The following is a 16,868-nucleotide window of genomic DNA, read 5'->3' as shown; positions in this document are numbered from 1 at the left end:
TCAGTCATGGTCCAAGCTTTAGAGATCTGCTTCAAATAAATGAGGAGTTTAGTACCTTACACAGAGACAAGTTAACAGAGTTCATTTACATGATGATGATAGTTCAAGGCTGCTAAAAATAGGCCTTGTCATGGGACTTAACAGGACTTTATAGATTATAGATTACAAAGTGAGCTCGCCCTAGTTATATTTCCAACTGTGTTCTTTGTACTGTCAGGTGCAGTGAAAAAGTGTAATCTCTCAAGTATTTGCTTTGATTTGATACGCTGTCTCTCTGCATCTGTAGTGACAACCTGATGCAAATGCAAGCGGCAAAGAGAACACTGAATTCTGCTCTGGATGCGTTGTTTAGCATGAAAAGCCCAGGAAGACAGCTGACAGCCATGTACAAAATTACTTCCTCATTCACTACTCCCTTTATAACAGGCATAGTTTACTCTATAGTGAGCAGGAAGTTGAGATTTTGTCAGAAAAAAAATCATGAAAAAGTCATGGTATAGTACGTCAAAAGTTCAAGTTTCATTTTTATAACTGTAACTTTGTTTCCAAATCATTTGCTCATCCCATGAAGCACCCTGCGGGCTGTTTGTAAGGATTTCATCAGCACTCCCACACGGCAAAAAAAGAAGACGACCGAATACAGTGCAAAGATCAGTGAGAGCAAAGGGTTCAATTCTGTATATGTGCACAGGAAACAAAAACTGATGGTATGACTATTTTCTGCACACAGAATATCTCACCTTTAGCTGCTGAAAGTATTTATCTTTTTCCACTGCTGTACGCTGCAAACGAATACAGTGCAATATTTACATAGAGGCACCCAGAAAAAAAACACCTTTGCGACTTTATCACTTCCTCCATTTTAGACTCAGCTTTTTAAGATTCTTTGCAAAACATTCACACAGGATATACTTGAATATTTCGAAAAGCACAGCTCCTAAGGATGAAACTATACAATCAGTATTTCTGAAAATATGTGATCCATCTTGTTTAGAGAATGGTTAAAAGTTCACATTCCATACTGCTCTAAAGAACTAAATTAGCATTATATATGGTTAACGATTACTTTGCCAATACTATTTCCAAAGTCAACTTCCAAGTTGCAATCAGTATGGCACATAATTGACAGCCTGGATTTCAAATTACATTCTTGGCATGTTATAATTTAGGTTTTTCCATATTTTGTTTAGAAACCTTACCAACTTTACAGTACCCCTACTGAAAACTTCTCATTCTGCTTCCCTTCAGGTACAGTTCTGAATGGAGATTAACTAGTGGAGCTGCTGGGCAGGCCAACCTGCCGAGGAACAAACCATTCTGACGACACGCACTGCCAAGAAGCCCTCCTCTCCTCTCTGACCCCCTTCCCCGCCCTACTTCTCCTCCTTATGTGGGCACCAGATGCCGGTGCTAAACTGTCCTGCAGGCAGCCCCGTTGTCAGCATTTCTACCTTTTACATGTACAGTAACTTGTCGAAGCATAACGTACTGTGTATTTCTTCTACAGGAGATGTGTAGGTTATCTGTAAATAAATATGCCATTTTTAAATATATACACACCTATGTATAAAAAAAAAAAAGATATTCAGAGTTTGTGCAAAAAACATCCCTGCCACCTCATTTAGTGGACCATAGATTATTATATGCTGCTCTTAAAACTGTCTCCATATTACCCTGTCCTCTAGATCATTTTGTACATATGGTTTTATTTTTTCATTGTGCTAATGATGACGATGAACCTGTGCTGCACCATACAGAGAGAAAGAGACTGGATGTGGTGTGAAAACCTGCCCTCTAGTGGTGTACAAAAACCACCGTGAGCCCCATTTCTGGCACCAACAAACTTCCTTTCTTATGGACTCGCTGTCATAAAGGAGCATTTTAAGAGGACATGTCGATGCACTGGAACGACATGACAAGCACTTTGATACAACCGCATCAACTCAACAGACTATTTAGTAGCCAAGGACAAAACAAGAGACGCCATTGCTCTCCGAAGTTGCACAAAACCTCTTCTCAGAGAACAAAAAAGCAGGACGTCATTCATAGAACCTGTCACTTGTTGTACTGTATGTTTTTGTCAGGCGATACATTAACACAAAGGACAACTACACACTCAGCCAAGCTGGCCTTCTCCCCCACCCCTCAGACACTACTTTAACAAAACAAAGGAAATAACTAAAAGACAGACTGCTTTAGCTCATAGTGTGCGTAGAGTGTATGTTGAAGTGAGGTGATATTTAATGACAAACCTGTTGCTTGCTGTGACTTACATTAGTGTAACTGTTAACTCTTTGTTTCTGTCAGAGTTTCCAGGGTAACCTATTGTACAGCCCTGTTATCTGTCTTTTACTTATTTCTGATGGACGACTCAAGTCTTACACTTTTAATTTGTTTTTACAACTTCAATTTGCACGAACAATGAATCATTTTATTTTGTGTCCATTTTTTTTTTTTATTTATTACTTCTTGTACTTCGGTCAAAACTAAGTGGTGAGCAAGCAAATTTTCATTGTCAATAAAAAAAAAAACTACTGTCAGTGAATGAGTTTTCTTCATTATTTCTCCATTCAACATGTTTATGGCTCAAGGGCATTATTTTATACTTACAGTAGCCATACCTTGCCTCTGCTCATTAATTATGAAAGTGCAGTATAGTTTCAGGTTACATACAAATGGAAACATTAGCCCTGTAAAACTTACTGACATCAATGTCTACCTTCAATTTGACTTTTAAGAAGAATCACACATTTTAATTTACATTTACAGCACCTAGAGTGAGTGAGTTTATGTTGCCAAAATGTAGTTTAAAAGTTAGAGACAAAAGTTTTCTTACTCATCTAACAGGTAAGTTCAGGCTCAGCGAGTTCTCAGAGCTTTTTCTACCTGCCTTTCGATGTCTTTGAAGACTTCTGGGTCCTCGATAGTTGGAGTGATCTGTGGGGGAAAATGGTTTATTTTTTAATTCTAATGGATAATTTAAACACAAAGAAAACAGTGTCGAAAAAAATCATAAAAAAGTCAGTATAGTACATCAAAACAAAATCATAAAAACAGTCATAGTATAGTAAGTCGAAAAAAGTATTGTATGTCGAAGAAATCAAAAAGGTATAGTATGTCGAACAAATTAAATAAGTCACAGTATATTATGTCAAAAAAAAAAATCACAAAAAAGTCATGGTATAGTATGTCGAAAGAAAAGCATAAAAAAGTCATAGTATAAGATGTCGAAAAAAGTCATAGTATAGTATGTCAAAAAAAAATTATTGAAAGGTCAAAGTATAGTATGTCGAAAAAATGTAAAAAAAAAAAATCATAAAGTCATAGCATAGTATGACGTCAAAAGGTCATAGAATAACATGTCGAAAAAAATCATCAAAAAGTCATGGTATAGTATGTCAATAAAATTATAAAAACAAGTCATGGTATAGTATGTCGAAAACAAATCATAAAAAAGTCATAGTATAGTATGACATCAAAAAGTCATAGGATAGTATGTTAAAAAAAAAAAAAAAAATCATAAAAAGGTCATAGTATAGTATGTTGAAAAAAAATCATTAAAATGTCATAATATAGGATGTTGAAAACAAATATTGAAGTCAGTATAATATGTTGAAAAAAACAAAAAAAGTAATGGTATAGTATGTCGAAAAAAATCATAAAAAAGTCATAGTATAGGATGTTGAAAACAAATATTGAAGTCATAGTATAGTATGTTGAAAAAAATCATAAAAAAGTCAGTGTAGGATGTTGAAAAAAAATCATAAAAAAGTCATAGTAAAGGATGTTGAAAAAAGTCATAAAAAAGTTATAGTATAGTATGACGTCAAAAAGTCATAGGATATGTATGGAGCTAAAAGAGTCAAAGATAAATGCACACACTACATTCACATATACACACACAGGATACACAAATGCGCACAAAATTCACAAATACACACAAAATTTAAAAAGCACAGAAGATCCACAAATGCATACAAAATTCAGAAATGCACACAAAATTCAGAAATACAAACAACATTTACAAATGCACACACGATTCAGAAATGCACAGGACAAGATTCAGAAATGTATTTCTGATGCACACACAAATATATCTTGATTTACAAACTGCTTGCGGTCTGTGAACTTCACTGCATTTGTGTGTGAATTTTGAGACTGCCCTGACTTGGCTCAACACACAAATGCCTTTTTTTAAACAGGGAATGATCTACAACCAATCAGATATCTCTCTTATTTTAGCCAATCACAAGAACGCACCCCACGTGGGGGATTGTTTACTTATAAGCCAATCACATGAACGCGTTCACACAGCGCTATATGAATGTGGGTGGAGTCATCCATTCTCGTAGTAATTCATGTAATGTTTTGCTCAACTTTAGGAGCTCCACACAGTCTGACGAGAAAGCAGCAAACTCCATACCCAGTGAAAGTCACCGTTTCTCGGTTATTGGACGACCGGGGCTCGGGGCTCCGCGGAGCTCCGGAGCTGGCTGGCTGCCAGCTGCCGGCATAACTTTCGTATATTTACAATTTTAATTTTGTCACGTCACTTATAAAATAGCTACCCCAAGGTCTTAAAAAGCTAACTATGGTGTCCGATTTCAATTTAATGCATTTTTGTGAACATTAGGGGTCTCCTTAGGAGGAGCTGCTAGCTAGGCTAGCTACGGTATGTGTCCCATTTAATCCTATGGGAAAGATCGTTGCTACACTTTCGGCATAATTTTCGTATATTTACAGTTTGAATTTCGTCATGCCACTTATAGAACATCAACCCCAATGTTCTTATAAAGCTAACTATGGTGTCCGATTTCAATGTAATACTTTTTTGTGAACATTAGGGGTTTCGTTTCAGAGGTCTAAGAGGAGACTAGCTAGCTCTCATTGATAGAGCTCCATCCAGCTGCAGCTCTATCAATGAGACTCGCGGACAAGAGGTGTTTATTTCCATGATCGTTTGTTTAAATAACTCAACACACATATCCATTATGAGATTAACTGGAACCTGCAGTAAGAGATTGCGGGCGTAACAAGCTCGCTGACCGCGCTCTCACTCACACACAGCGGCCATTTAGCAGGAAGAGGGGAGCTGCAGGCCCTGGAGCTCTGTCAGGGCAGCAGCGTTTGGTAGTCCATTAACCCAAAAAACGGTGACTTTGCGCGGGTATGGAGTGCCATGGGCTGCCAGCCGTGACGGAGCTCCATCTACCTCCCAGCAGGCCGGGGTCTGTGAAGGAAGGCAGGCCGGGCGGCGAGGCAGCAACACAGGCAGCACCGGCCGCTGAACTCCCGACACACAGTCGGACAAAATTTGCAATTAGCCGTCAATTTTCGTAAAACGCCCATATTTGACCTCTACATAGTTGATGTCTCGCCTAAAATGTTGTCAGAAGTGAATTTAATGATGAATAAGATGGTGAAAATTGTTAAAAATGTGCCGTTGTTGGTTGTTGCGCCGTCTGCAAGTTCCAAGTTGGCAGTGGGCATGACTTATAAGTTCGACCAATCAAGTACACCTAGGAAAAGGGAAAAGACCTTGCTCTGAAGTAGGAGCTTAAAAATCCCCAATTTTTTCCTGTCGGAACACGACGAAAAAAGTGTTCTAGGAATGTTTAGTTCTAAGAACTGCAAAAATACCTCCGGTCGGAAAGCCCCTCATGACTCCTACACCACATTCATATAGCGCTGTGTGAACGCGTTCATGTGATTGGCTTATAAGTAAACAATCCTCCACGTGGGGTGCGTTCTTGTGATTGGCTAAAACAAGGGAGATATCTGATTGGCTGCAGAACATTCCCTGTTTAAAAAAAGGCATTTGTGTGTTGAGCCAAGTCAGGGCAGTCTCAAAATTCACACACAAATGCAGTGAAGTTCACAGACCGCAAGCAGTTTGTAAATCAAGATATATTTGTGTGTGCATCAGAAATACATTTCTGAATATTGTCCTGTGCATTTCTGAATCTTTTGTGCATTTGTAAATGTTGTTTGCATTTATGAATTTTGTGTGCATTTCTGAATTTTGTATGCATTTATGAATCTTCTGTGCTTTTTAAATTTTGTGTGTGTATTTGTGAATTTTGTGCGCATTTGTGTATCCTGTGTGTGTATTTATGAATGTGTGTGCATGTATGAATCCTGTGTGTGCATATGTGAATATAGTGTGTGCATTTATCTTTATTGAGACTCTTTTAGCGCCATAGCTTTGTGGCCAGTTAGCTCAGTTGGTAGAGCAGGCGCACATATGTAGAGGTTTATTCCTCGACGAAGAGGTCCAGGGTTCGAGTACCACCTGTAGTGGTTTTCCTACATGTCTTCCCCCCTCTCTCTCCCATTTCATATCTCAGCTTTCCTATCGAATAAAGACAGAAATGCCCAAAAAATAGTATGTCGAAAAAACGTCACAGTATAGTATGTCGAAAGAATCATGAAAAAAAAATCATAGTATAGGATATTGCAGAAAAGTCATAGTATTATGTCGAAAAAAATAAAAAAGTCATAGTATAGTAAGTCGAAAAAAGTCATAGTATTATATGTCTACAAAAATAAAAAAGTCATAGTATAGTGTGTCGAAATAAATCATAAAAAAGTCAAAGTATAGTATGTCGATAAAGTCATAGCACAGTTTGTCGAAAAAGTCACAAAAAGGTCATAGTATAGTGTGTCGAAAAAAAGTCATAGCATAGTACGTTGAAAAAATCATTAAAAAAAAGTCATGCTATAGTTTGTTGAAAAGAAAGAAAAAAGTTATAGTATATCGAGAAAAAAAAAATCATAAAAAAGTCATAGTATAGTTTTGTTGAAAACATAAAAAAGTCATAGTATAGTATGTTGAAGGGAGAAGAAAAGAAAAAAAAAATCACAAAAAGATCATGTCGAAAAAAATAAAAAAGTCATAGGATAGTATGTTGAAAAAAGTATGGTAGGTAGTATGGCAAATAAAAGTCATAGGCATAATGGCATAAGAAATGTAATAAAAAGTCATAGTATAGTAGGTCAAAAAAAATTATTAAAAGGTCGAAGTATAGTACGTCGAAAAAACGTAAAAAAAAAAAATCATAAAAAAGTCATAGTATAGGATGTTGAAAAAAAAAATCATAAAAAAGTCATAGTAAAGGATGTTGAAAAAAAAAATCATAAAGTCATAGCATAGTATGACGTCAAAAAGTCATAGGATAACATGTCGAAAAAAATCATAAAAAAGTAATAGTATTATATGTCGAAAAAAAACAAGTCAAAGTATAGTAAGTCGAAAAAAAATCATCAAAAAGTCATAGTATATTAAGTCGAAAAAAAGTCATAGCATAATATGTCAACATTTTTTATTAAAAGGTCGAAGTATAGTATGTCGAAAAAACGTCACAGTATAGTATGTCGAAAAAATCATAAAAAAGTCATGGTGTAGTATGTCAATAAAATTATAAAAACAAGTCATAGTATAGGATGTTGAAAAAAATCATAAAGTCATGGTATAGTATGTCGAAAACAAATCATAAAAAAGTCATAGTATAGGATGTTGAAAAGAATCATGAAAAAAAGTCATAGTATAGTATGACATCAAAAAGTCATAGGATAGTATGTCAAAAAAAAAAAAAAAAAAATCATAAAAAGGTCATAGTATAGTATGTCGAAAAAAATCATTAAAATGTCATAATATTGGATGTTGAAAACAAATATTGAAGTCATAGTATAGTATGTTGAAAAAACCATAAAAAAGTCATAGTATAGGATGTTGGAAAAAGAATCATGAAAAAAAGTTATAGTATAGTATGACTTCAAAAAGTCATAGGATATGTGGCCAGTTAGCTCAGTTGGTAGAGCGGGCGCACATATGTAGAGGTTTATTCCTCGACGAAGAGGTCCAGGGTTCGAGTACCACCTGTAGTGGTTTTCCTACATGTCTTCACCCCTCTCTCTCCCCTTTCATATCTCAGCTTTCCTATCGAATAAAGACAGAAATGCCCAAAAAACAAAAAAAAATAAAAAAGTTGAAGTATAGTATATCGAAAGAATCATGAAAAAAATCATAGTATAGGATATTGCAGAAAAGTCATAGTATTATGTCGAAAAAATAAAAAGTCATAGTATAGTATATCGAAAAAAAAAATCATAAAAAGTCATAGTATAGTAAGTCGAAAAAAGTCACAGTATTATATTTCTAAAAAAATAAAAAAAAGTCATAGTATAGTATGTCGAAAAAAATCATAAAAAAGTCAAAGTATAGTATGTCGATAAAGTCATAGCACAGTTTGTCAAAAGTCACAAAAAGGTCATAGTATAGTGTGTCGAAAAAAAGTCATAGCATAGTACGTTGAAAAAATTATTAAAAAAAAGTCATGCTATAGTTTGTCGAAAAGAAAAAAAGTTATAGCATATCGAAAAAAAATCATAAAAAGTCATAGTATAGCACAGGGGTCACCAACCTTTTTGAAACTGAGAGCTACTTCATGGGTACCGAGTCATACGAAGGGCTACCAGTTTGATACGCTCTTCTGAGATAACAAATTTGCTCAGTTTGCCTTTAGTTATATATGATTATTAATGATTAATGATACTAATCTATGTGAAGACACTGATTATGTTAATGATTTCTCACAATAATTGTCAACAATGACTTAACAAGGTGGGAAACAGATAATATCAATATTCAATTTTCATTTTTAGAACAAGCCTGAGGGCTACTCATGTGGTCCTTGGGGGCTACCTGGTGCCTGCGGGCACCGTGTTGGTGACCCCTGGTATAGCATGTCGAAAAAAATCATAAAAAAGTCATAGTATAGCATGTCGAAAAAAAATCATAAAAAAGTCATAGTATAGGATGTTGAAAAAAATCATAAAAAGTCATAGTATATGTCGAAAAAGTCACAAAAGGTCATAGTATAGTATATCGAAAAAAAAATCATAAAAAGTCATAGTATAGTATATCGAAAAAAAATCATAAAAAGTCATAGTATAGTATATCGAAAAAAATCATAAAAAAGCCATAGTATAGTTTTGTTGAAAACATAAAAAGTCATAGTATAGTATGTTAAAGGGAGAAAAAAAAAAAAAAAAAAATCACAAAAAGGTCATGTCGAAAAAAATAAAAAAAGTCATAGTATTATAAAAGTCAAAAAAAGGCATAATACATAGTATGTCAAAAAAAGTCATAGATTAGTATGTCATGAAAATGTCATAAAAAGTCATAGTATAGTCTATTATAAAAAGTTAGTTATATGCTAAAGCACCATCAATACTCAAATTCTGAATTTCAAAATTAGCTTTACTGTCTCCTGAGCAGCTGTAATGCTTAGCACAGGAGACAAGAAATATGTTACGTACTAACAATATTTCCTGTAGTACTTAATTTTTATAAAACTACTGGTGATGGGAGTAATGCAGTTATTTCATACCTTGTAGGGCTTGCCGTTGACCAGGTTGGCTAAAGAGGAGCGAGGGATTTTGCCAGAGCGAGTCTTCGGCAATCCTCGGACAAAAATCACTTTCCTAAAGGCAGCCACGGGTCCGATGGTGTCTCTTACAAGCTTCACCATCTCATTTATGATCTCTTCTTCATTTTTCTGCACACCTGAGATACACAGCACATGATGCAAAGAAGCACATGTAGTTTTAATGCCACGTGGAATTTAATTTTGGTTATGTATCTTACTTTAAAACAAAAAAAAAAGAAAAAAGAGGGTGAAATCACCAAAAAGAAGAGGAAAACTACATGTGGCGAAATAGCCCAGGAGTCACAATGCATAGATATTTTATATTACTTCAGTCATGCCTCACCATTCTTGAGTACACACAGGGCTAATGGAACAAGACCCTTCAGAGTGTCTTCTAGACCCACCACAGCACAGTCTCCCACTGCAGGGTGCAGCAGCACTGACTGCAAAACACACACACATATACATACATACGAATACCTCAAAGAACAGTTCGGAAAACCTTTGTGTCACCTCCTCTGTAATGAATCTCTTACCTCCTCCAATGCTCCAGCTGACAGCCTGTGGCCTGCCACGTTGATGACATCATCAGACCGGGACATGATGTAAAGGAAACCTTTGTCATCCACAAAACCTGCATCCATAGTGTCATAGTAACCCTGATGGTGGAACAGAAAGGAATGATTACATTATGTTCCTGCATAACGTGGTATTTGGAGCATGTCAGGAGAGCCTCCTTCACTTCTTTTTTTTTTTTTTTTATATATATATATATTATTTTTTTGGCATTTTTAGGCCTTTATTGACAGGACAGCTGAAGACATGAAAGGGGAGAGTGTGTGGGGGGGGGTAGCGAAAGTAAAAATAGTTATATAATGAGTAATGTAACTAATTACTTTTGATACTAAGTAATATTACTTTTTTAAGGAATAATAGGTAAAGACTAACATATTACACTTCCTAAGTAACTTGCCCAACACTGGCTGCAAGTGGCTCTGTAAAGATTTCAACACTAGAGGGCAACCTTTTACCACATACTTATCACTACCCACTACGTTATTAATCCAGTGTCATGAAAGATGAAATTGAACAGGACTCCAAGGAAATGCAATTGTTCTTAATCAAATCAGACAGCTGTGCAAATTATTTCATGTCCAATAAACATCAGAATGTGAGGAAATAATGACACGTCTTACTGGGAACTTGGTGAAGTAGAGATCATTGAACAGATTGTGGTTCTGCCACAGTGACAAAGCTGCACCAGGTGGTAAAGGTAGTCTGAAGGAAAAAGTATTTAAAAATTAAGTTTAGTTCAATTCCAATTTTTCTCTTTTAACCCTTTGCTTCTGCCATAAATGTACAACAACTGAGTCTGCAAAAACATTACTTTAAACATGGCATTAAGTAACACTTTCTATATGAAAATGAATATCTAGTTGAATGTCTTTTAAAGTTTGAATAATTGAGAAAGCATTAAGAGCAGTCTTGCAGATTTCACTCAATTTAATAATGGATAACCGTCTAGACATACAGCCAGCCTCTGCTAGACTTCACCTTGACACACACACACACACACACACACACACACACACACACACACACACGATCGATAGGAGAGCTCAGTTACTCAATCTTTGTTTATCAGTAATTGTTCTAATTGATCACTAGTTATTGACTAGTGTCTTGACCAAGATGATCCCATTTCCCAAGTTTGAACCCTAAACATGCCTCTGTATAGATTCATTTCACTACAAGGGGAATATTCAAACACACCAAAGATCTTATTTCTGATGCCAAAAGTGGATAATAAAAAAGCATCCTATCCACTGTTTATGACTGCAGCAAAATCCACACACTCTTCCGATATTGTTTGAGGCAAAATATTATTTTTTTTTACATCATTAACTAATAAACTAATGTATAAGTTTGTCTGCCTGGTTTTCATTTTAAGAGTCTGTCACACTCACTTCCTAATCACAAAAGCTGCAGCTAAAAAGCTAAAAGAAAAATGCTAATATATTGACAAAATAAATTAAGATATGTACTTTTTTAAAACACAGCACTTAGAAGCCATATCAACCTCACTCTCTGTAAATATTGATTATGATTTTATGAAGCTGTGGATATAGACTTTCTGGCTCCAAGAAGGAAATACAGTAACACAGTTGTTTTCATCCGTTTTCAGCTCTACCTGTCGTTATCCCTTTATGCACTGTACATGTTTCCTTGGAAATACCCTGTGTTGGCACTGAGTCAATACCAGCAGTTCCAAAGAACAGGGAAATGGAGAGAGTGATAACAGATAGGTAGCAGGCTGAAGATAAGGCAGCACAAAGGGCTAACTGCTGGAGCTTTTGATGAAGTCCACTTTGTACAGGTCGCTCTCCAACATAAATAGACACACACGTTTCATTCTCTAACCCTGGCAACGGACAGACGGACGGAGTGAGATTCTTTGGATTATGATACAAGCTGCCCAACAGTGAATTATACAGATTAATGATAAACGATTGGAGTTTAAATTTGATTAGTGTTTTCTGTCACATTTTAAATGTGTTTGCATGTGCGATTGACAGAAGAAAGGTAAAGCAAAGACTGAGCTGCTCACACGGCTGGGAACGTAATCACTCAGCTTACCTCACCACAATATTTCCCAGGGTTCTTGGCTTCACCTCCTTCATGTCATCATCGATCACTGAGACTAGTGGAAAGGGAAGAGCATGCAATCCATATTCAGAGGTGGTTTATCACCCACTGGCAAACTGGAGGAGCAAACATTAAATACTCTGCAGGGAATTACAAGCAGTTGCTATGTGCAGCTTTGGTTTAAATGTATCTGTAATTGAGAGACAGCAATTCTGACAATGAAATAATGAACCTTGAAAGTAAAACGAAATGTGCACTGTGGATCGCCAATTTAGACTCTTACCGTTATAACCTGGAACAGGTTTGCCAGCCTGACCTGCAGGTGGCGTGAGTGAGTTCCCCAGACCAATACAGGAGGAGGTGATGGGTGAGCCAGTTTCTGATGAGAGAGACAGAAAAAGAGACAGGTGAATACTCATATCTGTGTGGAAGACCCATAAAGTTTTAGTCAAATCACAAGGATCTGTGGTATAACGCCACAGTTTTCTATGCAAATGTTAAACCTTCTAATGGCGGGCTGATCAAAAGAGCTCTTGTGTTACTGGGTTGCATTTCTTCTGTGAGCTGCATTAACCTACATTACGCAAAACTATGACAGCTCCTATGGGCTCTCCTCGACTCTGGCACCCAACTGTGCTCCACATACTGCAAAAGGCGTGCCCCTGCCCTACTAGCCCACCTAGAGAATGAATAACAGAATTGATCCAGCTCAGTAAGCAAGATTAAATCACACAGCAGCAGACCAGCCTAAGATCAGCATCCGCATTCTATGATAAACTGACATCTGAAAACACCGTCTGCAGAAACACTCATACTTTTTAGTTTTTGTCACTGGGTGTTTTTCGGTTTCTTGCCGTAAATACAAAAACAACGATGCAGCTGAATGCTTCCATCTGTCTGTCATGTTTTCCTTTCCCCAAGCTTAGAGTTTTACTTAACTCAGCTGATGTCTCAACTAACATGAACAGGTGACAGACAACACAAAATAACCTTCAACACTCTGGTACATCTGCTTTTTGTTTTTACTAACTGTAGGTGATGCTGTTTGAACAAAGGGGCATATTAATCTTAAAAGACAGGACTGAAAGCTTCATTGGCTGTTCAATTATTAATTAAAAACCAGCCTTTTGACACTTCTACAGTTAACAAACACAAGGCAGCATAATTACGTCATGCGCTGACATTTGTCTTCACCAACATGCAAATTTATGCACAAGCTGTTCCAAAAGGTAATCAGATCATCTACTCTATATGATGTTTCATGTCATGTATTGTGCTTGAGTTATTGTGGCTACGAGTATCTTGGCATTTTCCGCTGTTAATATGCAAATTCATGCATGCAGCAAGGTGCACTAAACCTGAATCAGATCAGTTATTGCACGGGGGGGGGGGGAATCGGAGGATACAGTTTCAATCACATATTCTTCTAAAATATGCAGTCAGTGGCAGCGCTGATAGCAGAAGTGACTTGTCTTCTGAGAGGGCAAAGGTCAATGGCAAAACATTCAAGCTAGCCGGCCTGCTATGCAAATCACTGCTCAGTCGATACAACGGGGATGCGCAAAAAGGCATCTTAGACTCCTCATTAAATCTTGACGGGGAGCTAAAGCAACAGGGGACTTCACTAGGGTTACACACCTGCCGGCTACAAACAGAAAGCCTGGGTTGCCGTGAGAACCTGGCCACCAAAATTACTTAAAAAAAACCGAGGGACAAAATGCTATTCCTGGAGTTAAAGGTGCCCTGTGGAGTTTTTTGTTAACATTTCTGTTTACATTCAGTGTTACTCATCAAAATGCATTCAAACACACATGTTGAATGCAGTTCCTTCCTCATAAAACATTTACAAATCCTGCATTGTTTACATCCATGATTCTTGGTGCATTGCTGCCACCTATTAATCAGTGGAATAGTATGAACCATTGGCAGGACTGTCAATCGCCTCACCCGCATGCAGGTGAGAGCATTGAGTCCTTGTGTGTGTGCACGACAACAAACAAAACCCACTAATAAATATTTGGTACTACTGGTCCACAACTTCATTAGGACTGCAGTGTCAGAATTAGGAATAAGAAACATGATTTAATGAGATCCCAACAGAGAAAAGGAGGAGCAGGATGTTAAGATCATGAAGGTAAGATGTTAGGGAATAATGGGACATGAGCTCGACATGGCCCAAAACAAAAGAATCTCCAGCATCTTGTTGAGATAAGATTAAAGTGAATATAGACGGCCTATTCCCTCTACTATTAATCAAACAAGTGCTAACGGCTAGCACAGCAGGCTTCAAAGACATGAGCTGACGAGCAGGAGGTTGCTGTTGGTTGAGAAGGGGGTTAAGTTATCAAATAAAGAGAGGGCGAGGGGGGGTTCCACACAGTGCCCTCTGAACTGGCAACCACGTATGCCTCATTCATCAGTGGCAGGTTAGCTCCCTGCTGGGTTCAAAGCCCATCACTGTCAGCACAGACGGCATTAAGCACCAATGATAAAAGAAAAACATTTTTTTATTCTGTTAGGGGTGCACCTCCTGGTCAAAGAGTAGGGTGTATGACGGACTCCCTGTTGACCAATCATGCCCTTCGCTTTCCCCTAAGGAACACACTACTAACTTGTATGGCTATCATATAATCCAAACGAAATCAGAGCAAAGAGGAAATACTGTTAACGTGTAACACTTTTTTCAGCTCAAAAGATTCATGGTGTGGGGTTTTTTAAGGTCACCAGTGACACCATTGGATGGTGGAAGTTTTGAATAATCAGTGTTTTGTGCAAAATTAAAAAGCTAAAGCTAAAATAAATGATAAATAGCCAAACAAACTCCATCATAATCAACCTATACTGTATGACATTATCTCATCCACTCTGAACAAGCCAAAATTGGCAAACCAATATATCTGTCTGACCCTGAAGGACGCCATAAGGGTCCTTTAAAAGCTCCAGTGAATTGAGCATTGATTAGGGCTTGACGCAACCGCTGAACCGTGTAAGTGGAGTGTTTAAACCTGACTGTTTACAGCAGGCGCCAGGGCTCGCTGGCGGCGATTCAAGCATGGGAGAGTGAATTCAAAACCCAAATAAAAAAAGACAATATAATTGCACCTTGACATTTTACAAGGCATACAGGAGAGACAACAAACTGTCTGTGCAGCTTTCAGGCATGAAATCAAACCATTAAAGCGATCTCAATCAAAATTAGTTCACTTAATTTCACTAAAAATATTTTGTCCTCACATTTACATGAAAGATGGTAGGCTGACAAGAGCAGAACTCAGATTCCAACTAGCTGACTCGGATGTTTGCCAAGATCTCCGAAAGTTCCTTCCTCCGCCCACAATATGAAGGCATAATAGAGCATAACACAGCAGTGAGCAGTTGTCCATTTCAATTCCTACACCCCATGGCTCAGAGTGAACACATACAAAAATGATTAAAACATTTTGCTTACCTGGAAACATTTTTTTTTTTTTTTTTTTTTTTTTTTTACAGTCTATCATTTGAATTATATTATTGCTTCAATAAGCAGACACTGTCCCTATTGATGTAGCAATATGACTTTTGACACCCTGAGCACCAAGATCTCCTCATAACTCAACAGTATATACCATGATCTTCCCACAGGGACAAAATCCAGTCCAATGGGGTTATCCATCCAAAATGTGTCTATTTAAAGATCAAGATGAAAACGTCCTTGAGGTGAAACTAGGTGTGAATTCTAGTCACATTGTGCAGAAGAGATTTAATATGCTGGGTAAGAAAGGCAGACAGCACAGGCTGAGACAGGTGAGTGAACACTCGAGGGGAGTGAGGAGTAAAAAAACATCGTCTGTGGGACGCACGCACACACAGAGTTTTCTATCTGCTTGTCTGACTGACTGTTGGTGAGTCTTCGGCACACACATACAGACACAAAAACACACCTTGATATCAGTCTTACTCTACTACCATCATGATCTTTTCCTTGTCTTTCGCTCCTTCTCACTCCCTCGCGCTCTCTTCTTTGCCTCTGTACACAAACAAATCAATCTTCCTTCGACCTGTTGGAGATGAGCTTGGCCAGTGAGAGCCATTTTGAGTGTGATGAATTGGATGTGGGAGGGGGAGGGTTGTTGGAGGATGTGTCAGAAGAGCGGGATGGGCAATATCGTGGCGCCTTTTCAGCTGAGAAGGAGCTATCGAACAGCCGTGCTCATTACTAGTAGCTTAAGGGGGGGGACTGCTGTTCGGGAAAAATAAAGATAGCTCTCTGATCCTGCACCCTTTATTCTCTGCAAATCCTCAAGCACTCCACTTCTTTCTAATACAGATGAACCATCGTCTCCTCACACAATGTAACCCTTTCATTCCACTGTCTGTAGAACTAAATTAAAACCGCATTTCTTTTTAAATATAATGTGCAGGGCTACGAGCGAAAATACAACAAAAGATGTGGTACTGTCCATATTTTTTAGAAATAAGTGTGTAAAATCTGCTTTGAAGGCAGCCACATAACTGGCTGACTTTTACTTTTGAATGTAGCTGCTCTATGAACATTCAGATAAATGGTGCTGCATGCACCTGCTGCCTAATGGCAGGTTTGTACAGTACATCCCTCTCCTAATTGGGCTTCTGTATTAAGGTTCACCTTGGATAACAAATACAGCACAAACAACAGTTAGAAATGGCAGTGAGTTTTTTAGTTTGTCGGTTTTTGGAAGCACAGCAGTGAAGCTGATTCCTACAGTAACTCGGTCAGGAGGACAAGATAGTCGACCCAATGTCATTTGAAAAGATGGTGTGGGGTAGGATGAT

At 37.5% G+C, this 16,868-nt stretch overlaps 2 protein-coding genes across 6 annotated transcripts in view; one reads left to right on the top strand and one right to left on the bottom strand.

Annotated features, from left to right (window-relative positions):
- Positions 1-2,540, top strand: part of ppfia2 (PTPRF interacting protein alpha 2) — a 228,351-nt gene extending 225,811 nt beyond the window's left edge. For 2 of the 4 annotated variants that reach the window (XM_035996396.1, XM_035996397.1), the window contains one exon: positions 287-2,170. Coding sequence is in view for 1 of the 4 variants with exons in the window: in XM_035996394.1 (XP_035852287.1) it covers positions 1,249-1,260 (12 nt within the window). In the remaining 3 variants the exon portion in view is untranslated. Of the gene's footprint in view, positions 1-286 lie in introns of all 4 variants that reach the window. The other 2 variants (XM_035996395.1, XM_035996394.1) reach the window with 2 other exon arrangements.
- acss3 (acyl-CoA synthetase short chain family member 3) overlaps positions 1,717-16,868 on the bottom strand; it is a 47,668-nt gene continuing 32,516 nt past the window's right edge. Inside the window, exons 10-17 of one of the 2 annotated variants that reach the window (XM_031313540.2) lie at positions 12,361-12,456; positions 12,069-12,132; positions 10,628-10,709; positions 9,968-10,090; positions 9,775-9,874; positions 9,393-9,568; positions 2,854-2,937; positions 1,717-2,783 (exon numbers count right to left, since the gene is read on the bottom strand). In XM_031313540.2, coding sequence (XP_031169400.1) covers positions 2,860-2,937; positions 9,393-9,568; positions 9,775-9,874; positions 9,968-10,090; positions 10,628-10,709; positions 12,069-12,132; positions 12,361-12,456 — 719 coding nt within the window. In that variant the 3' untranslated portion in view covers positions 1,717-2,783; positions 2,854-2,859. Of the gene's footprint in view, positions 2,938-9,392; positions 9,569-9,774; positions 9,875-9,967; positions 10,091-10,627; positions 10,710-12,068; positions 12,133-12,360; positions 12,457-16,868 lie in introns of both variants that reach the window. The other variant, XM_031313539.2, reaches the window with a different exon arrangement.

This window comes from Sander lucioperca, chromosome 20, assembly GCF_008315115.2.
Source record: "Sander lucioperca isolate FBNREF2018 chromosome 20, SLUC_FBN_1.2, whole genome shotgun sequence".
NCBI lineage: Eukaryota > Metazoa > Chordata > Actinopteri > Perciformes > Percidae > Sander > Sander lucioperca.
The sequence above is the reverse complement of the archived record's forward strand: the minus strand, read 5'-3'. Positions and strand labels throughout refer to the sequence as shown.